The sequence below is a fragment of the Cydia pomonella genome, chromosome 1, assembly GCF_033807575.1.
Source record: "Cydia pomonella isolate Wapato2018A chromosome 1, ilCydPomo1, whole genome shotgun sequence".
Lineage (NCBI taxonomy): Eukaryota > Metazoa > Arthropoda > Insecta > Lepidoptera > Tortricidae > Cydia > Cydia pomonella.
The window spans coordinates 21,006,333-21,031,631 of record NC_084703.1 but is presented as its reverse complement, the minus strand read 5'-3'; the positions used below and the strand labels follow the sequence as shown (position 1 = coordinate 21,031,631).

The window sequence follows — 25,299 nt, the reverse complement described above, 5'->3', positions numbered from 1 at the left end:
GCGGACGGTCATCCGTACTGACCCGTCCGCATTACTCTAACACGCTCCCTAACACTTTCGCAACCAGGCAAAATTTCTAACAATACCCCAGAAACCGACAGTACTCGCTAGTCGAGCAACGACGTGCAACTCAATGCCGCACGCCGCGAACCCGCTAGTCGGGCAAGCGGCGGACGCTTGTGCCAAGTAACTTTCGTATACTTACGTGAATAAAATGAAATCTGCTGTCTCATCTGTTTATCCGTTTTATCAATTATCACTCCTATTTATTTCCTTAATTCTAACTCCTATTGATACATACCCGTGTATGCAATTTAACGTAACCAACTAATAAGAATTTTTATTTTGTAATCGCATTAGGTTAAGTAAATAAAAATACAAAGTGAAGTAATAAACCACACAGGTACATAATAATCAGAAGACTTTTTCTGTTAGTGGCAGTGGCAGCCCTGGTAGCGAAGATGCAATGCTTGCCCGCCTGTCGGGTACTTTGGCGTCGCGTGTAGGTTTATAGCTCGTGCCCGACTACCGGGTACGCCGGCATCTGACTAAAGTTTACGAGTGCCCGAGTGTCGGGTACGCGGTGTCGAAAGTGTTGCTTAATACATATTGATCCGTGCGCAGCGATCCGTACTAACGGTCCACATGACACTTGAACCAGCCTTAGGTACCGTCGAACCAGCCATCTTTGTCTCCAAGGGTATCTATGCCCAAAAACACATTTTTAAACAAATTCGTTTATGTAGATAATGTCTAACTGTTATAGCAACACTACTATTTTTAGTAGAAAGTAAGTCATATTTACAAAACATTTATGCGTAACTAGACTGGTAATTTTCAGCGAGTTGTCAAAAAATATAGAGTGAATTTCTGCGGGCAAAAAATTGTTGAGAAATGCAGGCTGAAATAGAAAAATCAAGAACTTTTTGACAAATATTTCCGGGTTTCTATCAAGGAGTAAAGTAAGTATACAGTTTCGGTTATAAAACATGAAGCATAGAATATTTCTATTGGAGTTTAAACTAAACAGGCTTAAATACACAAAGTTTTGACCGTGGCCAATGTAATCGGATAATTTATAGACCGATGAATGGCAACATTGCCCACCACCAAAAACGGCTTAGGGTTTTCACTTTCGAATAATTTACCCAACTACCCAAGTAAAACAAGGTTATGTTTGTACACTAAAGAAATGTCACGCAAAATAGGCGCTAGTCGTCGAGTTGCGGAAAATCGCCCGAATTACAATCCATACAATACATCAAAGTAAGTTTATAAATATATACTGTATTTAATTTCTCTCATTATTCTTTATTTAGATGTTTCCTCCATTTACGGTTTGAAAAATACAGCAAAAACCATATTTTCGACCATTAAACGAAAGTTACATATTTTCTTAAAAGTGACAACCTGATGCAGATGCTGTATTCAACTTGTATGGTAACGGCTAGGTAACATTGCCCACCCATTTTATACAGAAGTTAAAGATAATAAACGCTAGAACCCCTTTATATTTAAAGTGACCCATGTCTCAACTTTTTACGAGCTGTATGTATCCATACAAAATCGACGTGATAAATGTTGGCGAAACTCTCAGATAACTTTACCCGCCCTAAAAATCGCCGCATTTCATAGAATTTTTTTACAGAATTGTTTTTTTTTTCCTCGAAAAAAGCGGGAAAAGTTGGCTAGTTTGACGGTAATGACGGTAGAGTCGACGTGAATGATAAGTTTACACTTTTATACCTTACTCCCTTGTAATAAGGAGAAAAATGTAAACATCTTTGACGTCGACTGTACCTGTAGCTTGCGATTGTCATACGTAATTTTATAAACTCGTAGGTCATATATATTATATAAAAGGCTATTATATAAAAGGTGTATTGCAGTACTTTAAAAACTCCGTCAAACACGCGGTATTTCCCACATCTTAAACTTATACGAAGAATATATTGAAATTATAACAAAAGTCGAATACCTATTTATAGCAGTAATTACATCCAATTGAGTATTTTTGCCATTGTAAACATTGACCTTCGCACGCCTTTTTTGTCCACCCTCAGCCGCGGCCTCCCTCCATTATGTTTGAAATAAGGCTGGAACCCAAAGGCACTCGAGCGTCCTAACGAGTGCCAGCAGGTACCTGTAAGGGTCATCGTCGAATACTCGGTGTCGCCGTCACTAATCTATTCAAGAATGCGTGCATAGCATTATTTTGTAAGCTGAAATTTAACATCGTATGTCAACTTTTCCGACTTGAAACATCAGTCTGTATTGCATCTGTAAAGCTGTGCAACATTATTGCATGACCGAGCAATTCCTGATACACAATATCAATATCAATATTGTTTTGTTTTATTTTTCTACTACCATTCAAACCCATTTGCGCGCCCCTTAAGCTTTAAAACATTTGAAGAATATAATTATGATAATAAGCCCCTAGGGCAGCTTGTGGCGTGCTGAATGGAAGGTGACGTCCCTTGGGTCCCATACCCCCGAGAGTCGGTCAGGCCACCCTCTCCGGCTTTCCTTCATGGCCGGCTGGAGTTAACACTGAGCAGGGGCCGCAGTACTTTCGCCTCTGGCTTGCCTTTACCGGCCGTTTAGAATGGGATGTCAGAGCTATATGCTCGCAGGGTGGAAGTGAAATATGCATAAGACGCGAATTGGCACAGTGGCTGTTTACAGACACTGGGTAAAAAGCGGCGCACAACTCTCCACACTCCTGAGCCGCTCACGCAATGTTGTCTCCGTGCCGCTCAGTGCGAGTGGCCATTTTCGGGGCCCCATATTGTGAGTTGGCATGTCACCACCTGCCTATTTTTTGGTGGCCAGGTCAGGCCAGGTGCCATAGTCCCTGTTACTAGTCCATTAGAGATATAGATTGAGATACAACCCAATAGCCCCGCTCTTTTTGTTCCTTTTTCTTGCAATATCCATAGCAAACAAGCAGGCATTAGGTACGGGCTTTTGAACAGGGTATCAATGCGCGGAAGACGCGCGAGGCACTGCGCCTGCTTTATATCAAAACCCAGTTAGGGCACCATACCCAATCAGACAAAAAACAAGACCGTGGTATGCTATAATTTTATAATATAATGCTGATACATAAAATATTAGAAAAATAATTCCCAAGGATTTTATTTTTCAGTTGTTACCAGTGGTAAAAAGTGACATTTTTTTAAATCTGTTTTTGCCATTGGTAACAACTTTGTGGTAAGTAGAATTCACAACGTGTGCGCCGCGCCGACGCGCCGCCGCCGCCGGGATTTTTTGCCACGCCGCCGCCGCCAATAAATTATCGGCGTGAAATCGTCGTGACCTCGAGTGTTGTTAATGAGCTATTCCAAGTTCATATTTTGATTACAATATGGATTTTTTTTGTATTATATATGTTACTGTCCAGGATTGGGGCTGATGATGAAGCAGCAACAAAAACAACCCTGAAAACACCGCCATCCGGTCTTCACGCAGTGCTGGCGTGAACAGTTACAGTTGTCAAATATACATAAATTATTTATAAAATGAAACAGAATAGCCAGTTGCACTAACTATTTGACACATTGATAAAAGTAACTGAGTAATCCTCAGTATTCAGAGTCAAGAAAGATGAGGGAGCGATATATGAAGTCGGATTTTATACTGTTAAGTGAGAATTTACATAGCCTCACAATTTACACGCAGGCAGAATGCTCCGTCATGAAAAGACTTACAATAAATTACAACGAAAACAAAGGGCTCATGTACCATGGGATCTCAAGGTAGAACAGAAAAGGAAAATTAACTGGCTAATGTTGCGACCATCATCCTTAATTATTTACTTGCGTCTTAAACTGTAGTCGAGTCCAGCAAAAATCTGAGAACGTTGATGTGCGAACACTCGTGAGACCCTGGGTTTTCCTAAAAAAAAATCGTGCGCCAAAAATGTCGAGAAATAGAAAGAAAGACGATACTGTAGATTCACTGTCTATCTGGCGTACCGCGCAAACGCTTGCCCCACGGAAATGTGCAAGCTGTAAATGGGTGAAGCAACATGTTCTTGTCCCTCTTTGCTATGGTTACAGTCACCTGGGTCACTGGGGTTTACAATTAACAAAACATTTTTGTAGTCGTTATAAGCCATTTCCATAATGGGCCATCTCACAAGAATGATAATATGACTTTGGTCTTGTAACAAACTGTGTTAGTATTGTCACCTGCCTGCTGCAATAACAACAAGAAATACATCTTGAGATCTTAAGATCATCCATCCCAAGACCAAATTAATGGTAGTAGACAGGGCAAACTTACTCCCGGTTACCGACGCACTCGGCGATTACAAAAAAGCGAGCTGATAACCAGTGCCGGTGGTTGCACCGCCGAGATACGCTGCAGAGCTGGCATGGTTAAGAGTTCTATGGCTAACCTCGACGAGATATGGAAGAATAGAGGTATTTGACGTGCAAATAAAGTGCGGGTGGTATGAGCTCACGTCTTTTCAATATTCCAGTATGGTGCCGAAACGTGGTGTTAACGAAGACTGCTGCTTATACCTTGGACAGCTAGAAGAACAAACCCCTCCATTCAATATCGCCACTCAGCTCTTCACAATATGTTATGGGTGAGCCCTTAGATTCTTCGGACATATTATGCGGTTTCCAACGCATGATGTGGAGAAACACATAAATTTAGGCCGAATGAATGACAAACGTGCTCGAGTTGGAGCATGTGCGAGATGGTCGAACGCTATGAAGAGGTCGGCTGGCGGCAGGCTCCAGTCAGTCCACACGCGACGCACGAAATAGAGACAAAGTACAGTCAGCGTCAAATACTTTGTAGCAACCAAAGTAGCCAAATAGTTCGGTACACCATACTAAATATATGGTGTACCGAACTATTTGGCTACTTTGACTGCTACAAAGTATTTGACGCTGACTGTACATGTGGTCGCGATCCTCAGCAATGAGAAAGCGAGAAAGAAGATACACCTCAAAGAGCCAGGTGCTTGTACGACAAGAAAAACATTAAAAGGAAGGAAGGAGTATTAGAAGGAAGCAAATTTCAAGGATATTTGGAGTTCTGTTTTGTTAAAGTACGTAATTTTTAATACGATAAGCCATGGAAATCATGAGAAAATGGAAAGTTACAGATCGGATAGGTCATTGGGACCAGGTATCCAGTTACTTGGGAAATCAAGTTATTATACCTGTCCTATATTCATTTACAAACCCTATTTTACTTACAGTCTATTCGAAACTATACTTAGTTCAATGCCCAGCAACCTGCATTTATAATTTTTTAAAGAAAAACAACAAGTAAATGATTTTTCTTTAAAAACATGAAAGTCAAGGTCACGCCGATTTCACGCCGAAAACACGCCGCCGCCACCTTTTTTTTGGCAAACGCCGCCGCCGATATTTTTTTAATCGGCGCACACGTCTATAACCCGAAGTATCTTTAAAGTTGATAAATTATATACGTGGGACTTTTTAATAAAAGGAAAAGGGAAAGGAAGGAACTTAACGACTTTTAGTTATCTACCGAGTTACATGCGTATTTGTAGAAGTGGTCGGAAAATGGCTAATATAGTTTTATAGGAACAAGAGAACACGAATTACAAAAATCAGTAGTCAGGGTACCATATCACGACAAGTGTTACAAATTATACCTTCAGTGACCTGATCATCAATTAGGGACACTGGGACATCCGATTAAAATCCTGATCCGACATCCGACAAGTGGGAACGAGCTCCTATTATTTACATTCATGAGACCATGACATACAATGTTCGTTTCTGTGTTACTTTGATGCAATTTATTTGTAGGGCAGAGTTGAGATTTAATAACTTTTCACCACACCACTCGTAAAAGCTCTTTTTATTCGTCAAGAACTGATGGGAGAGTTGCATTTTATGGATTATTCTGACTAATTACCACCAACTTGTTAACTACTGAGAATTTTTTTCCCATCTTTTACCACTGGTAACTACTGGAAAAAAAATCCCCTTGTTACCACCACCTTGGGTAAATTTTGTTATGGTTCAATACTAATATTGTTTGTTTTTTTTTACGTATTATAAATATTAAGAATTATTAAATTATATGTTTTTTTTTTCTTTTTACCATCAACCTCGCGAGCATGAGAGCATTTATCTTGTTAATTGTAAATTGAATTAATTGTGACGTTACCTGTGAAACCTGGATCTCTTGTCAAAGGCACTTACGCCAAACTGCGTAGCGCAGCGTTGTATGTATATAGGAGCATCGTTGATAATGGCGTAAGCGCCACCGACAATAAAGTCCCTTTCAATAAATAACGTCAAAATTATAAAAACGAGCAAACAAATCAGTGAAAGACCGATTTTTTTATCACTTTTAATGCAGTTTACTGAAACAGTAATCGGCTTATAATAAAACGAATAACTAATTAACTTATTATGAATTATTCATTAAAGCACTCTATATTTATACTGTTTTTATTAGTATTGAACGCCAACCAAAGTTTGGTGGCAATTACTGGGAAAAAAATTCCCACTGGTAACAACTTGGTGGTAACTAGTGGGAATAACCCCATTTTATCCGCAATAGTGGCAATTTAAGAAATCGCATAAACTTTTTGAGTTGTTTCTTACGTTTGCTGGTAAAATTAACTTTTAAGTGTTGACTTTGAAAGATACATTTAATAACATTCAGATTTATATAGATAGATTTGATTTGTAATGTTTTTACCTCTTTTTGGTGTGGTAAAAAATGTTGTCTCAATCGGGTGAAAAGTTTGTTTGACCGTCTTGCCTTCAAACCTTAGCGTCGCGGATTTCAGTTTTGGAATTTTCGCTTGCTCTGGTACCAATACCACTAGGGTTTGAACAACAACTTTGCCATTTGTAAAAAACAAATAACAAGTTATTCTACAGTTCAGTAGCATACTTACTTCCATTTGTGTAGTCAATGCGTGTATGTGACGCGTATCCATTGAGTGACAGCGCGTTCAACGCATATGGGCAAAGCTTATTTACAGGTTGTCTTTAACAACTGTTTGTTATCTACATATATCTGCAGCTAGTTTAATTCCTGTACATATATGGATGACGTACGCTTTAGCATTATGTGAGTCATAAAATGTGATGAGGCTCGCCCTATTCATCATGTTGTTGTATCTTTTTTACCCGATTCCCTAAGGCGGCTTACGATTTGTCTGTGTGTCTAACATACCTACCTGTGCTAAAGAATCCCGGTTCTTAAGCTTGCCTGTTTTCATGAAGTGGGATTAGTATGAATGGGTTCAATTTGATCGTCCATGTTCATTATTACCATAGACAGAACTGCAAGTTTCATATTAAACATAAGAGATATATAAAAAAAATAACGATGGGCCTTCTTTAGTGTGTTTTGTATACTAGTCTCGGTCATGTAAGTGATATAGGGCATATTATAATTTGGTATACAAATTTTAAATGGCGGATTTTTAAGATAAAACAGTAAATTCAAGTAAGTAAATATTCTATATTGCACCAACAATTATACATTTTACATACATGTAAAAAAATAAATTTTAAAGGAAATAGAACCAGGTAACGACAGGCGGTCTTATCGCTAAAAAGCGATCTCTTCCAGACAACCTTTAGGTAGCAGGAAATGTAGAACTCATACAAAAGTCAGCAGGTAGTGCAAGGAGCTAAATATGGAGACTATTAAACACAAACACAAATACTACATACTACTTATATAAGTATAAAAACAATACCTACCTAATACACTAATAAATATACAATATAATATAATATATATTTATACCTACCTATATACAACATATAAAATGGCAACTTAAGGCTGAGATAGAAAGTATAGTTACAGCTGATTTTTGAAAATGAGGAGAGCTTTAACTAATCTTAATTCTACTGGGAAAGCATTTCACAACCGAACAGCCCGGAAGGTAAAAGAGCTATTATACAATTTTGAAGTAGATGAGGGAGGAGCAAGAATATGAGTCTGAGAACATCTGATATAAGAGAGATACTTCAAACGCTCTTTGAGATAAGGTTAAGCTTTTAGGTACATTATGATACAAGTGTGCTAAGTTGGTCATTACACACGAGGCGATATTGTGCGCGCAAGCTGTAAGCGAGCGCGCAATAAGAAAGCCGATGTGGGTAATGACCAATGCACACGCGTTTCATACGAAGTTTTTCAACACACTTGCGAGAAAAAAACAAAACTTATTAAATAAGATTTTTTTTTGTCAAAACAGTAAAAGTACAATTTTCAAAATGGTGGTTTACAGTTTACAGGCACTTATTCGCCAGTTCATTGAAGTAGGGCTACCAACACGTTCTCCAAGAAAGACTGGGCGTTTTTGCTGATTTGTAAAAAGCTATCGGGCTCTTGCCTCTATTATTATTAGGTACTGGCAGCGTAAATTTTATGTGTTCTCGTCAATATATTAACTAAAAACATGCAAAACTATTCAAATTTTATGACAAATACGGAATATGGCTGGCGCGTTATTTTTTTTACGTACGATTCCAGTGCGCGCGCAAGGCAAATGCGCAACCGAAATCGACAAGCTGCCAATTAAAAAAAATAAAAAAGCAAATATTTTCGTATTTCTATTCGACGGATGGAGATCAAATCGATAAAATGTTACGTTTATCCATTAATGTAATTTACGAGGAAATTGAATCCATAAATTATGTTTGGTGTGATAAAACCTCTTTGAACTAACATTTGAAACCTAATTGTTGGTTAAAAAAAAATGTATTACTCGACCAAATTAAGAAGGCTCCGTTTCCATGCATATTATTAGCAATCATGTACCTTCTTAACTCAGTCGGATAATATAATGAGAAAGCACGAGTCTTATAATATACTGAAAAAGCACGCGTGTTTAATATCTAGGATTATGAGCCAAAAATCGTTGGAATAAAAACGTCGTTTTGAGCAAGTGTGTTGAAAACTTACATTAACATCCGGGGGCCTTTTCCTTAAGGAATCTACCTAGTACCTACTGTTATTACTCAATCATGACTTTTCGTATTTTTTGGACCCATGGTTAATTTTTTTTTATATAAGTAGTTGTTTATCTCCTCGTACTAATATTCATACCCGAGCAAGCGAAAGATTTAAAAAACCGGACAAGTGCGAGTCGGACTCGCCTACCGAAGGTTCCGTACTTTTTAGTATTTGTTGTTATAGCGGCAACAGAAATACATCATCTGTGAAAATTTCAACTGTATAGCTATCACGGTTCATGAGATACAGCCTGGTGACAGACGGACGGACGGACGGACGGACAGCGGAGTCTTAGTAATAAGGTCCCGTTTTACCCTTTGGGTACGGAACCCTAAAAAAGTGGAATCTTGCGCGTTGCGAGAGTTTCAATGCACGAGAATTAAACAAAGTTTGCTGCCGTGTGAAACGCAAAAGTTTTCTCGACACAAACCCGAGGAAAATACGTACAGTAAAACATTGTAAATCAAATTCAAATAAATGCTATTAAATATTCAACGGTCAAAATCATCACTTAAAAGTCAAATCCACAACCAACACGATCGAGGTACCAATTCAAAATTTGCATCTAATTACTCCCACTTTTGTGGATAAAATACAACTTTTCCCTCAATTTTAGAATAATAAAATAGTACATTACGATACAAGTGCGAAAAATAGGAAATTCGAAACGAGTGGCGATAAATTAAAACACGACCGAAGGGAGTGTTTTAAATCGACACGAGTTGCGAATTACCTATTCGCACATGTATCGTACAACGTTTTACAGTACATATGGCCCTTTAAATGTTCGACACAGTAACATAATATGCTACTTCTCGCACTAGTGCTATAAAGTAGCCCCATATGTACTGTAAAGAGTTTTTACAAGCTGATGTGGTGAACATTATATTGCACCTATTCCGCAGGTAAGGCAGGTGCTACAAAAGCACTACAGTAACTACAGGGCTATGCGCGGCAACGTACGACGTCACCGGGATTCTTTCTTCAACTTTTTGTCCAGCAGTGGTGGTGAACACAAACCCAGCAGGATCAAGTGAGTTCAAATATGTTTTATTTAAAATGAGTTAGAAAAAGTTAAAAAGTATGTTACAGAAACGAAGCAATTATTTAATGACACATAACAACTCAGCACACGTTCTATGCCTACTGTTCCTTCCTTTGGTCAGTACTAATTGGATTCGTTTCGTTTTTGTAAAAGCGCATATATTGTATAGCCGGTCAAACAACTTAGTCAGTAATAAAGGCGCGAAATTCAAATTATCTATGGGACAATTAAATTAATTAAATTTAATTAAATAAGCCTTTAATCCGAATTTTCTTTTTTGAATCGCTTGTAAATACAAATATTAAGTTGTCTTATTATAAAATGTCTCTTAGTGTAGTGTGCCTGTCGGCATAGGCCTCTTCCAAATCTTTCCAGTGCTGTCTGTCTAAAGCAACTCTGGTCCAGCGGGGTCCTAGAGTAAACTGGATGTCATCTTCCCATCTGGTTACTTGTTGACCTTTTTTGCGCTTGCAGCCGAGTGGGTGCCACTTGCTTGCTGCATTTTTCTTTGTTGTCGCGCAGCATGTGGCCTGTCCACCTCCACTTTTGTTGGTCGATACGCTCGAGTATGTCCTTTACTTTTTTCCTTCGCCTTATTTCCTCGTTCCGGATTCTGTCCCTTAGTTTTGTACCAAGCATACTTCTCTGCATAGCTCGTTGGCATTTGACGAATTTGTCTCTGTGTTCTTCTGTTAATGACCAGGTTTCACATCCGTATGTCATGCATGGGAGGATGCACGTATTGAACGCCTTTCTTTTTATATAGGTACAATTACCCTTCAAGCTTATTTTTTTTTAATTTTGCCGTCTTTTTCTACTGACGGAAATGGGTTGACAGACTATGATATAAATTTCCATGAAACCATCCAGCATTGCCCCAATTGCGAATGTACACATTAAATAGATAGAAACAACATTAACGAAGAGAATGTTAAAACAGCCATACTGGATTAGCATCAAAAATATTGTCACTGAGAGCAACAGCAAGTAATCTACATCATTACTCTACAACACCGTGTTGCTGAGGACAAATGATTTTGTTAAAAACAGTGTTTGAGTACTTTGAGTATATTAAAAATTAAGATTTTGGTTTCATTTTGTGGTTTCATTACACCTACCTACCTACTTATTAGAGCTCCTTACAAAACTTTGTTCACGGACCTCTTATAGAATCACTTCGGTCTTGCAAATCGGTTAAATGCGTTTTTTTTGCGACAAACAAGCATACGGTCCACCCGATGGTAAGCATTCACCGTAGCCTATGGACGCGTGCAACTACATGGGTGTTATATGCGCGTTGTGGACCCTAAAGAAAATCGAATAATCTTAGTATAGTATAGTACCAATAGCAACACACCTAATTGACCATTAGGAAAAAGAATGTTAGAAATGAATGTTGATGGACGGAGAGCGGATGGTAGACCGAAAAAACGATGGATGGATTGTGTGAAAGAGGATATGAGAAAGAAAGGAGTGAGTGCTGAGGTGACGAAAGATAAAGGAGAATGGAAGAGAATAACATGTTATGCCGACCCCACATAACGTGGGATAAGGGCAGGAGGAAGAAGAAGACTAATACTTTTTAAAACGTTTAAAAGATCTACCCGTTTGCTCTGATTCACTTACCAAATAGCACCAAAATATTGTCTCGAAGTCTCCCGTATTATGTATCAAAGCGCCCTGATTTTTGCAGCTGGGTATGCTTGTTTCAGAAACAAAAAGAGCGATGAAATGGAATTCGCGGAAGCATTGCAACTCCAGGGTGAAACAAACATGGTGCAAACCAACGCAAACGCGGAATATGTAACGTGAGTATAAGATATGATTTAATAAACACAAACTTATCCGGATCCAAAACAAGACAATACTTACGAGACGTATAGGATAAACAAGGAAGATGACTTGTCTAACATGATTTGTTATTTCATTGCAGGGAGACAGTATGATCTGAAACGAAATGGGCTGCGGTTGTCGTTGAAGCTGAAATGAATTGATTTGAAGAAATAATCTACTTCAACCACGACGTACACGTACGTTTAGGCGGCAGTTCATCGAAGTGACGTAAAACATTATTATCTAAAATTAAAAACTCGTACTTGTCAACGTGAACACTTATAATTGTGATAAAGTTCAAAGTGTCTCAGTATCTACAACTAAGCAGATTTGTTTTACTTTTAAAAGAAATTAATTAGGTAGGTATTATAAGGGTACATATTTATTTTTTGTTTAAGTTTGTATTTTGGTAGTTTCGTTTATTTTTATTAGTAAAGTTTTCTAAAAATACTGATTTTGTAAGAACTTTATACATCTTAGATTTTATTTTTGTACGTCTTACCTTTTATTTTTCCCTTTATTTTAGTCACAAATACTACTTACTTAATTATATAGGTACGAGGGTGGATTGAAAAATTCGCGGCCTGAATATTAAAAACAAAACAGAGGTTTTTTAATTTATTTATATTTTTCTACATAGTCCCCGTCGAGTTGAATGCACTTGTTCCATCTGGATTCCAGAGCCATTACACCACTTTTGAAGAAGCTTTCCTCTAGACCTTCAAAATAGGCATCCACCTCAGCTTGGACCTCGGCGTTGCTTGAAAATTTCATACCACCCATATGTTTTTTTAAATTGGGGAACAGATGAAAGTCCGATGGTGCTAAATCGGGTGAATAGGGTGGGTGGGGCAATAATTCAAACCCACATTTGGCAATCTCCGCCATCGATTTTAGTGACGTGTGAACACGTGCATTGTCCTGGTGGAAGATAACTTTCTTTGTCAACATTCCAGGTCTTTTTATTTTCAGCCTCGCGTAATCTGCGTAATAACTCGCAATAATAGTCGGAATTTATAGTTTTACCTCTCTGGAGATAGTCAACCATTATTATTCCCTTTGCATCCCAGAAAACAGATGCCAAGACTTTATTGGCCGACAAAATTGCTTTGGCTTTTTTGGGAGGCGGAGATCCAGGACGAACCCACTGATTCGATTGCTGTTTGGTCTCTGGTGTATAGTGGTGGACCCACGTCTCGTCCATCGTTACAAATCTGTCCAAAAAATCTTGAGTATCGGCTTCATACAGGTCTAGACTTTCACGTGAATTAGTACGGCGAGCGATTTTTTGTTCCACTGAAGCCTCGGGACCCATCTCGCTGACACCTTGGAAAAACCTATTTCGTTGACTATAATATTTTGAGTTCTTTCATAAGAGATGCCTACGATGTCAGCTTTTTCCCGCACCTTTAATCGCCGGTCTTTCATTATCATTTCGCATATAATTGCCACATTGTCCGTGTTACCGTTGTTGGCCTCCCGGGACGAGGGTCATCTACGATACTATCTCGTCCACGCTTGAATTCAGCTGCCCATTTTTTCACCATCGTATATGATAATATGATGGACAGGATTGCCCTAATGTATTTTGCATATCATCATAAATTTGCTTCGGTGTCAATCCTTTTTTATGCAGGTATTTAATCACAGCAGCTGCTCTAATTTCTCCATTTTCACGATATCTACCGACACGTAACTTTAAATATGCCGTAAAATTGGTTTTAAATATAGACGCCAATTGAAATTTCGCGGGAAGACAGTTGAATAATGACAGTTCAAAATTGCGGCAGAAAAAAGAAAAAAGTTTTTTTTTATTGGCCAGGCCGCGAATTTTTCAATCAACCCTCGTATTATGTGCTTGACCATTAAGTATGATGACGACCACATTTTTTATAAAAAAAACTAACCTAGTCATACTATTAAGGCGTTTTCATTAAGTACTGTGTCGATTCAACAAAACATGCTGTAACTTATAGGCTGTAGTTTTGTATTTAGTTGTTTATAGTTTTTTGTATACAAGATGATTCAGGAGACGTGAGCACGATCTAGCCTGCGTATTCAGTAAGTTATCAGTAACTGTTTCGTACCAGTATTTGTGAGATCAACATTAATTTTTTTATCCGTTCAAACATTTTTGTAAATTTATTTACGACATTTATGGCCACCCTCTTTGTTTTATCCATAACAAGTGACAAATTGAATGTCATCAGAGTCTGGTTTCTTTTGAAAAATCGTATCTCACTCAAGCGTGACATTTTATTTTCTTCATAATCAAACTGCTGTCATAACGGTTAAAGAAGTTTTATCTTTGTTAATTAAGTGTTGTAGGGTGTAGATGATTGTAGATAATCAAATTTGTCCTTTAAAAAAGTTAGATAACAGAAAAAATCGTGATTGTTTTACTTAAATATGATGGTGAACGATTCATTGCAATTTACTGATTGTGCACGCTTGGTCCTGCTCACGTCTCATGAATCATCCTGTATAGTTCACGGAATTTGAATGCATGTCACTTTTGAAACTTAATACCATTTATTACATAGAATCGAAAAGGGACAAACCTTCTAATTCCGCGACTGTACTTAGGAGTATTTTAACATGTTACCTATATAAAAAAAGAGTCACGTTTTCAGTTATTAACAGCAGTCAGATTTAATGATGCCTAGGTATATAGTTATATACTAAATCCGGAAATGTATTGATCTCTCTTCGCACCTTAGGCATCAGTACCCTCAATTAAGTAGGTACATTTTATATTGATTTACTAATATTTGACAATATACTATGTAATTATGACATATAATTAATACATAACTGATCTAAGCCAACACTTTAAATACCTGAAGTGGTCCGAGACTTTAATCTGTTTGAAAAAGCAATGAAACAAAAGAAATGGGACTTTATTTGGTCCATGAAAGGTTCTAATTAGATTGAAACGAATATGTACATTGTAATGTTACGTATTGTATTATTGAATACAAATATGAAATTGACGGGGATTGTAAAGGGGAATTTCAATTTACGCTTACTATGTATGTACGAGGAACCCGAAAGATTTTAACTTCGCATTTATGAGGCTAAAAGAAGTAAAAACATGTTATGTGAGCTTAGGCCAATTTAGATTTGTTTAGTTTTTTTTTAATGTGCCAGTTTGTACATAAAAATCAAATGTTATATTGGTAAACCTGTCACTTAAAATGAATTATTACTTTTTTTTCGTAAAACCTAGTTTTTGCAGTTTATATGTCACTGTTTTACATGTATCAATGAGGATATTTAGGCAAAATCGCCAACAAAAAGGCGTTTTCCAATAAATATATTTATTAGTTTTTTTTTTCAATTGGTATCATTTCTGAAACAACGCAAATATTAGAAAAGTTTGTAGGACATTTTAGTCTTTAATTATTATCAGGAATACACTATTACAGTCTTTCGGGTTTCCGTGGAACACCGTGTATTGTATTGTATTAATTTCATAAGTAATCATTTTAAACTAAACCTTAGCCACAGAGGGTAAATGTGACAGATAGTTCCCCCTCCCTGCATTCAAGTACTACAGACATTTAGCGTAATAGGTAATTAGTAATTACCAACTGTTGCTTTACCTTGTGATGCATTCGTAACTAAATCAAAAAATATGTATGTTAATAAAAATTAGATTTGCCTACATTAACCTATCAAAAGAATTTAAAAAACATTTCATATATGTACATTAAACTAAAACAAAATGCTAATTGATTGAGAAGCGTACACAGGATGTTTTGAAAGGGGAAATAATACAGTTACATACGGTGCTTTAAGAAGGTCTAAATTTAGATAGCTAAAAATTGTGTAACTAATACTTTATTAAGATAGTAATGATATAAAATACGAAAATACGTCTACGGGCTTGCTGCTATAAAACCTGAATGTTGACTGCCAGACTTAAGTTGGACAGTGTTATGGAATAGCGAACCAAGCGCCAAAATCCGAAAATAAAGTTATGAATGCAGGTCGGATATAAATGTGATAATCTATAGTATTGACTATTTTTTGTTGAAAAATCATGATTACAGCCTTATTTTAAGGGGTAGAATCAAGCGACACGTTAAAATATGTATGGCCCTATGCACTAACTCGTTACGTAAAAACGAATTGAACGCCAAATGTACTTTTACAAATTATAATAAGCGTATATTCTAAATCGCAAAAACGTGTTAAACGCCATAAAGATATTGTTAATTCGTTTTGGTTTAAAGTTTTAATGTTTTCGATAAACGCAATATCGATTTAACCGCCCTATGGTGTCGTTGAATTTGTTGTTACATATTTTAAATTGCAGAATATTTCGCTTAATGAGAACTAAGTACGATGTTACGTAATTATAATATCTTATGTGTGTAATCCTGGCTAGTACTAATGAATTATTATTAGTTACAACACCAATTCTGCCATTTATGCTGATTGTTTGGAGGAAAAAAATTGTTGTTGATTTATTTACAATATAACTATTTACTCAAATATATGGAATTATTTTATTCCATTATTCACTTCACCTCTAACAATTTGCATTAAAGAATCAAGCGACAAAATATGTCTCATAGAACGTTACCTACGACGAAATAAATTAACCTCATCGCAGTATTAGTGCAATAAAGAATCAAGCGGAAAAACGTTAATAACTTCGAAACTTGACTAGGTATGGTGTTATTTTTTTAATTTATTTAAATTAAGAACACTTTTATAGGTTCAATGTCAAAATTAACTTTTTTTCTTTAAAAATGAACTTACAATAACTGATTCAAATTTCAAATCTTTCGAGATCATTTTCTCGATTTCAACTAATTGTCGCTTGATTGCTTATTTCATAACACTGTCCAGTTATCTTATCAGTTATTTTCTAATAACAACATTTTCAACACACTTGATGCTCAAAACGACGTTTTTATTCCACCGATTTTTGGCTCATAATCCTAGATATTCAACACGCGTGCTATTTCAGTATATTATAACACTCGTGTTTTTTCATTATATTATCCGACTGAGTTAAGAAGGTATCTGATTGCTAATAATATGCATGGAAACGGAGCCTTCTTAATTTGGTCGAGTAATACTTTTTTTTTTACCAACTATTAGGTTTTTCAAATGTTAGTTTAAAGAGGTTTTATCACACCAAACATAATTTATAGATTAAATTAACTCGTAAATTTCATTAATGAATAAACATAACATTTTATCAATTTGATCTTCATCGGTCGAATAGAAATACGAAAATATTTGCTGTTTTACATATTTTCAATTGGCTCTTTGTCGATTTCGTTCGCGCCTTTGCCTGGCGCGGGCATTGGAATCGTGCGTAAAAAAATAACGCGCCAGCCATTTTCCGTATTTGTCATAAAATTGGAATAGTGTTGCATGTTTTTAGTTTATATATTGACGAAAATGTCATTTTCAAGCATTTTGAAGAGCACTTAAAATTGACGCTGCCAGTAATACTAATAGAGGCAAGAGCCGAGAACGACGATAGCCTTTTACCATCAAAATCGGGTGAAAAATAATTGGCGGCATATGAAACTTTTGTTCATTGGAAAATCAGCAAAAACGCTCAGTCTTTCTTGGAAAACGTGTTGGTCAAACAAGCCCAGCTCGCTTTGGTGCATTTATTCGATGTTAACACTGTAAGCCACCATTTTGAAGATTGTACGTACTTTTACTGTTTTAACAAAATAAATCTAAGTTATAAGTTTTGATTTTTCCTCGCAAGTGTGTTGAAAAACGTCGTATGAGACGCGTGTGCTATGGTCATTACACACATCGGCTTTCTTATTGCGCGCTCGCTTGCAGCTCGCGCGCACAATATCGCCTCGTGTGTAATAACCAACTTAGCACACTTGAATCATAATAAGAGAGTACATACTCATTTCCTTACGTTTACTTTCATTCCAAATGAGGGAAATAGGTAAACAGTTCAGTTCTTATTATTAAGTAAAAATAATTCTATATTATTTTGGACTCTTTCCGATAACCTCAAAATATGTTAATAAGAACCGCATTTTCCGCTTTTAGTTTCTAAAACAAAATGTAAATATTTGATTGTACTTAAAATTGTCTTCGGTTACCGCAGTAGTTACTCATGAATCCTGGTCAACGGGTGACATGGGAGAAATATATCCCAAAACCTCCTCAAACCTCTACCTCTTCTCCTCCTCCTTATCCTTCTCCTTTTTCATCTCCTTCTTTTCCGCTTTTTAGGGCTTGTTTTACATTAAGAATACGATATATCTACAATCCGTTTTCACAGTTTTATTTCATTTATTCACCCAGTCTTATATGAAATAAGATATAGGAAAGTAATTTAATAACTAGGTAATAAATGTCTACATATTCCTTAACTGTTCATGTAAGGCTGTAAATGTAGAAGAATTCACCGGACAGTCTCTGTACCGATTGGAATGGAATTTACTGTCACTAGTCCGGGGAAGCAAATACAGGTATGGTTTATCCAGCTAGCATAAATTTGTTTTTTTTTTTCATGTCAAAACGTGTAGTATATATGTATTCGCTATATCCACGACTGACACGCAACCTAGCATCCACAAATCTAGGGGAAAACGTTAATTCACAACATCTTATAAAACTACTCCGAAACTAAAAACTACTGAACGGATTTTCATCTATCAATAGAGTTGGCAGGTTGCACCCTTCGCGAGTCCCGTAGTCTCAAGCTACTGTTCCTTGTCATTGTCCTTGTTTTTGTCTCTAACTCCTTTACCGTTCAGGCGATCTAGCTTTGGAATGATCTCCCACTCGACATCAGACAGGCTCAAACCAAGCTCTCGTTTAAGCCCATGTTACGCAAGCACTTTTTCGACAAGCTTCTGGTTAATTGTTCATCGTAGTCGTAGTATTTTTTGCACTGGGTACATAAATTAATATATATGTATGTATATTTAAGTATAGTATATTTATGTAAGTTTATTACCGTTAGTATATATTATTTATAGCTATTTTGTTTGTTTTAAGTTACTTATTCTGTTTTTTTTTGTTTAATGCTTGCACGTACTACTGTTTCTGTTTAGCCTGATGGTTGGCTGGTAGAGAATGCCTTTAGGCATTAAGTTCGCCATTTGTACTATATTTGATATATTGTGCAATAAAGTTTAAAATAAATAAAATAAATAAATAAATAGAGTGATTCTTGACGAAAGTTTAGGTATATAATTTGTTAAGGATTTCTGTAAATTGGTTGAAATATGACGATGTTGTCGGGAAAAATTACGCTGGCTAGGAGCTTTAATCCAAAGCGCTGCCTAACCCTCTTGTGCTATAACAACACAATGTATCGTGAGGTTGTCTCTCTTTCATGGGTCTACAAAAAAGTACGTGATGTTGAATGTATATCTTTTAAGGATAACTTACTATACCCATTCTTAACTTCTAGAAAAAGCTCACATAATATGTGGCATTTGCAAAGCTATTTACACGGATACAGTATAAATAATTATCAAATTAAATACGTTAGTTATATTAAACATTTCATACAGATTACAATGATCCCTTACACCATACCATTTCAATTATTATTTCAGGAGTAATCGTAAATTAAAGTTCCATTGCGAGCCATATAACTTACATTTTACGAAATGTTAAAGACGCTATCCGCAGTTAGCTCTAATTTTTACCACCTTATGCGCTGCGATCGCTTTACTTACCCCTACCACCATGCACTTCGCACGTAGCCAATATCGTGTAAGATATATTTAGTATGTAAAGAACCATTCTCGTAACAATAGTAATTGCTTATGAAGATGGGCACCATACGGACACTTTTTCAATTTTGATTTTTCAAAAATGGTTATTTAAAGATAGATGGCATTATAAACGTTGCTTATGATTGCTGATTTCGAAATTTTTTTATGTGGGGTACATTCGTACAGATTATTTTTGTAATACGAATGTGCCCCTGTAGTAGGTGAACAGTCACCTCACCTGCAATAATATGTTACACAACGAAGTCCGCAAAAATATCTGATTGTAGAGCCATAAGAGCGTGCCACATATTTTTGCGGGCTTCGAAGAGTAACATTTTATTGCAGGTGACTGCAGGAACCTACGCCAAAGGTAAAAAAATTGAAAAAGAGATCATCGATTTTCTTAACAAATACTTGTATCTCCGACAGTAACTAATAGTTCGAAAACAATAGGGTTGTTTCCATCTACAAATCTCAGGGCAGAATTGTATCCCAATAAATTCTTTTGGATGCATGTTCTTATAGAACATGTTAAACTACTTTTAGGGGACCTGTAATGACCATATTTTTGTAAATATTGAATTTAAAATATCTTTTGGCACACGTCAAGTGACCAAACTCGAAACGTCTTTGAAGATTCTGATGACGTCACAACTCTCGGATTGACACTGTTGACAGTTAGGTGATAAACAACAAATGACAAATGTCAGTTGACAGTTTGTATCTTCTACGTGTGTATGAAGTTATGTGTCAAACCGTAGACTGTGACGTCACACAATTTTCAAAGAGCGTTTTGGGCGCGAAAGCATCTGGCAAAATATATTTTGTTAATTTAACATATTTAAAGCCGTTTTTAGTATAAAAGTTGAATTTTAGGGCACCTTTTAGTTAATATAGAACGTAATACAAGCGTTTCAAAAAATTGGAAACAACCTTATTGTAGTTGGTGTCATCTACAATGACGCGCAGATTTATCAAATTTAACCTTTAATAACATAATATTACGAGTCAAGGATCGCGTCTTCGGGAATGACACGAGATATATTTATTTATTTATTTATCAAACAACTACTCGAAAAATTATATTAGTCTAATAGGTAGTAATTCTAAAAATGTAATACTTAGTTTATAAATGAACTATGGCGTTAATTATAAACACATTACAAGTCTCAATTCAATACCTAATATTAAGTAATCTGTCTTAACCTGTCAGTTTGACGTATAATTTTGTAAGAAAGGAATACAACATAAATTAACTGATTGAGGCTTGTAAAGTTGTATACGCATATGGGGTCATATTTTTTTTTTTTTACATTGTTTCTAATATACATATATTTATTGACAATAACAATATACATAATGGATATATATAGATGATTACTATAACTAGTTTATATCTAAAATAGGCCCTTGAGGCATTGTACCAAGGATGCTGGCGGCATTTCCTCGTTGTATCGCAATACTGATACGTTAAAATATACGACCTTTACCAAATGCATGATCTACTCATATGAAACGTCTGCAAAAGATGATACACAAATACGAGTAAAGCTCCATCCGAGCGCCTCTGAGCTGCATTTTATTCTTTGAATGTCGTTGCGTGCGATCGTCACGAGAGGGGTAGCGCGGGGACAGAGCGCGTAGCTCCGATCTGAGGCCCCGACCCTCAAGGGCATTGGGTCGACAATCATCTTAAATACAACCTAAAAAACATACGAGAAATGAAATAGCATAACTAGCTTAACCTAAACTGTACAACAAATTCAGCCATCTGGCTAAACGTTGCCATCAATGACTTGGCTGGTTGTTTTTCAGCCAACGAATTAGCAGGCTAATTTAACCAGTTGGCTGCGACATATGATCATTATTGAAGTGAAAACTTCTTTAGCGGCGCTTTGCACTTTTTGTGATGGGGGAAAAATGTTAAACTCGCGACAGGTCACGCGACCGAGAGATTCGACAGATTGAAAATTCATAAGACGGACACGTGACTTGATCGAAAAACTGTTAATTAAATAATTGTAATAGTTCTGAAGTATTACATTTTTAATGTAATATAGGTAATTTGTCATGTTTGTGTACGATAGCGCAAATAAATGAATATTGTATTTTTCCACATAAATTATAGTACTTTTATACTGATAATTAAAGCAACTCGTTCAAAATTTTTCCCTAACCATTCCAAAATATCAAAAATGCACAACGTTAATATTCATGTTTTCACTTCTGCCGGCACTCCCGGAGTGCAACCCGTTGTTTTTTATCCTCGTGATCGTAGTTAGGTACTTACTGTTGAGCAATAGTTACATATAATTTAACACTACTTCAACACGCTGTTACATCTGAGAATATGGCCCGAATATTTACTTTGAGAGTGCAATAACACATTACTCCCTCTCATGTCGCTTGCGACGGCTGCGTTGGCGGCTAACTTCGTGGACAGCTGACTCTCCCCAACAATATATACGCTGTTCTGATATGCTGTCTTCTTCTTCTTCTCGTGTCGATGGTTTCGGACTTTCAAACTGTGCGGGACCAAAAGGTGGCGACATTTATCGCCCTGTCCGTCGCATCACGGAGGTCCTGCTCAGAGCAGGCATGCGGGCACGCTGGGCAGGACAGCATGTGTTTCATTGTTTGGGGAGTCGTCCCACATGGGCATTGGGTGATATGCTGTAAGAGTGACTGTATGAAGCTACCCCGTGTCCGAATGGTGCCAATCTACCCTACTGATATTCTAATTTAGGTACCTAACCATCTGGAGGCCAAGAACGTCTAAAGTTCTTGCCAGTGTCGTGCTTAAGGCGCCAGGGATACCTAATCCTACAGTAACTGGCGTTACATTTAGAGCGGCAAGTTGACAAACAAAAGTTATTTGTGGTCTGATTAGCTATGTCCATGAAGTAATGAAGTGTTATCAACGCCAAGCAAACAATTGCACGTAAAAAACCCGTTAAACATAAGGAATCAAAAAGTCTATGTCGATAAATATAAAATGAAAAATAATTAAGGATAAGTAAGTCCTTGCGGAGTAGTAGGTACTCATGTACTATTCTATTCACTAAATTTGAAAATACATATAACATATATAAATAAACCCTTTTCCGCATTAATTTTATTGGTGAAACCATAACTTAATGTGAATAATGTGTTGTGCAAAAACTGAGCTACCATAGGACAACACTAGTTATACATTCTGACGTGTTAGACAGGCTTGATTTGCATTTATTGGCGTATGGGACTTATAGATTCTGTGCAAACCATAGAGATGGAAAGACCAAATAACGTTAGACAGCAACACTAGTGCAGGTATCGACGGAATTAGTACAAAGAGCATAAAATGTTTAAAAGTTTACATCCTAGAAGGAATTACAAATTGCCTCAACAAATGTCTAAACAATGCAGTTTTTCCTCAGCCCAATTCACAAATCAGGCCCAAAGACCTACCCTGGAAACTACCGCCCAATCTCGGTTTTGGCGGTTATTTCTAAAATCTTTGAAAGGGTGCTGTACAATCGCCTGGACAAATATTTAAGCAGTATAGGTTTTCTTTTTGAACGTCAATACGGCTTCCGCAACAAATCTAACTCATTATCTGCAACTGTTGACCTAGTGACCAAAATCAAATCTAGTATAGATGCTAAGAATATTGTTCTTGGCGTATTCATTGATCTTAAAAAGGCCTTTGATACGGTAAGTCACCCGATACTATATCGAAAGCTTTCTAGCATGGGTGTCACCGGCAATGCTCACAAAATGTTTGCGTCATATCTTTCCAATCGATTTCAAGTACCTAGTTAAAATAGGCAATTACCAAAGTACAGCACAAACTATTACCTATGGCGTGCCACAAGGATCGATTCTAGGGCCGCTTCTATGTTTAATATATATGAACAATATAAGCACACTTAAACTTAATGGAGAGATATCGCTCTACGCGGATGATACGTGTGTTTTTTATTATGGGAACTCAATTACCGACATGGCTAAATTAGCTCAGGATGATCTTAACGTTCTGTACAAGTGGTTTCAATACAATCTGCTTACAATCAACACTTCTAAAACCTCATACATCATATTCAAATCTAAAAATAAAACAATACGTAGTCACACTCCATTATCAATCAACAATGTCACAACCAACCAATCATCACAGGAAAAGTACCTCGGCTTGATATTGGATAGCGGTCTGACGTGGAAGACACACATAGATAAAATAAAATAAAAATTGTCTAACCCATAATGGGTTCAATAAGAAACATAAATAAATTCATTCCGCCTACTGTTAAATTTAATATATACAACTCACTAGTTAAATCGCATCTAAATTACCTGATTGAAATATGGGGCAGTGCCGCGAAAACAAATCTTAAATATCTCCAAATTTCTCAAAATAAAATTATAAAACTTATGTTTAATTACGATTACCTAACACCGACTAATACAGTTTATTCTAAATCTAAACTAATGAGCCTAAAACAACTATACACTTATAATACAATAATATTATTAAAAAAATCCTTAATAAAACCATGCACTGTCAAACCACATTCAGAACAAATAAGGAAAGCGGCAAGAGAAACCTTCGTAGTGCAAATAAGTTATCCCTACCTTTTATACGAACAAAAAATGTTGGCACAAATAATATAACATATCAGGGTGCGCGAATGTACAATGATTTACCAGCAAATATTAAGAATGCACCAACCTTCAACATTTTCAAATACAAACTAAAAACATGTTTTAGATAATATTTCAGCCACCTAAATCCGGCCCTGGCAAACGGCAACACGTTATCGCCTCGAACCTTGGTAACAAAGGAAACTATGCTTACCCGCCACATGTTTTAGAATCGCGCACTTTGGAAACAAAACATCGCAAGAAATGATTACCTGTTAAGTAGTTTATGTCAGCAGTAGTATTGTATTCATTTTGTTATTACTATTCCCTACTGGAAATAAAAATAATATGTATTTTGCATCACTATTAACGCTCCCTATATTTTTTTTTTGTATGTATCAACTTATCTCATTAAGTGAAATGTAATATTTCTTCTGAGATAAATAAAAATATCTTAAACCCGAAATAAAACTACTACAAAACGATTTTACTCAGTTACTTTCTGATCCTACTAAATTGTCCCATTACCTAATTAGTAGGAGTACATACAAGAGAGATCTATTTTTGTCTGATCATAACTCTTACCCGGGCCTCACGCTTACAGATATGCCACGTAGAATTTGAATACAGCACTTTGCATGTTCTTAAAGCACTGTAAAGTACATAATGGGCAAAAGTAAACCAAAATCGTAAACAAAAGTCGTAGTTCAAATGTGCACTCTGCTGGCACTACACTTGCACTAGGCATGCAATTTGTGTACTTAGCAAGAATATTAAGCGACCACATACAATTACTTGGAACTCGGACGTCTTAATTTCTTTATAAAATCAAAACAAGTTGCGTTTTTATAACGTATTCGGCAGTGCATTACCGACTTGAGAGTGAATTCTTTGACGTAGCATATATACCAATGTATAACTGGGACCATCTTAAGGGTTAAGCTGCCAAGCAACTTTGGACTAATTATGTCTGATGCTAATAAATTAAATTGATTTGAATATATTTTTTAAAAGCTAGTTAAACATAGCGAAATTGTAATTAATAATTTGAACATGTAACACATCGCATACTGTATCACATCT

The 25,299-nt window shown here is 36.4% G+C and overlaps 1 protein-coding gene across 1 annotated transcript in view; it reads left to right on the top strand.

The window, feature by feature from the left end:
- LOC133529840 (PDF receptor-like) overlaps positions 1-12,190 on the top strand; it is a 65,478-nt gene extending 53,288 nt beyond the window's left edge. The window contains exons 11-13 of the mRNA XM_061867653.1: positions 9,894-10,021; positions 11,746-11,841; positions 11,967-12,190. Of these exons, the coding sequence (XP_061723637.1) occupies positions 9,894-10,021; positions 11,746-11,841; positions 11,967-11,979 (237 nt within the window). The 3' untranslated portion in view covers positions 11,980-12,190. The remainder of the gene's footprint in view (positions 1-9,893; positions 10,022-11,745; positions 11,842-11,966) is intronic.
- Positions 12,191-25,299: the final 13,109 nt, after the last annotated feature.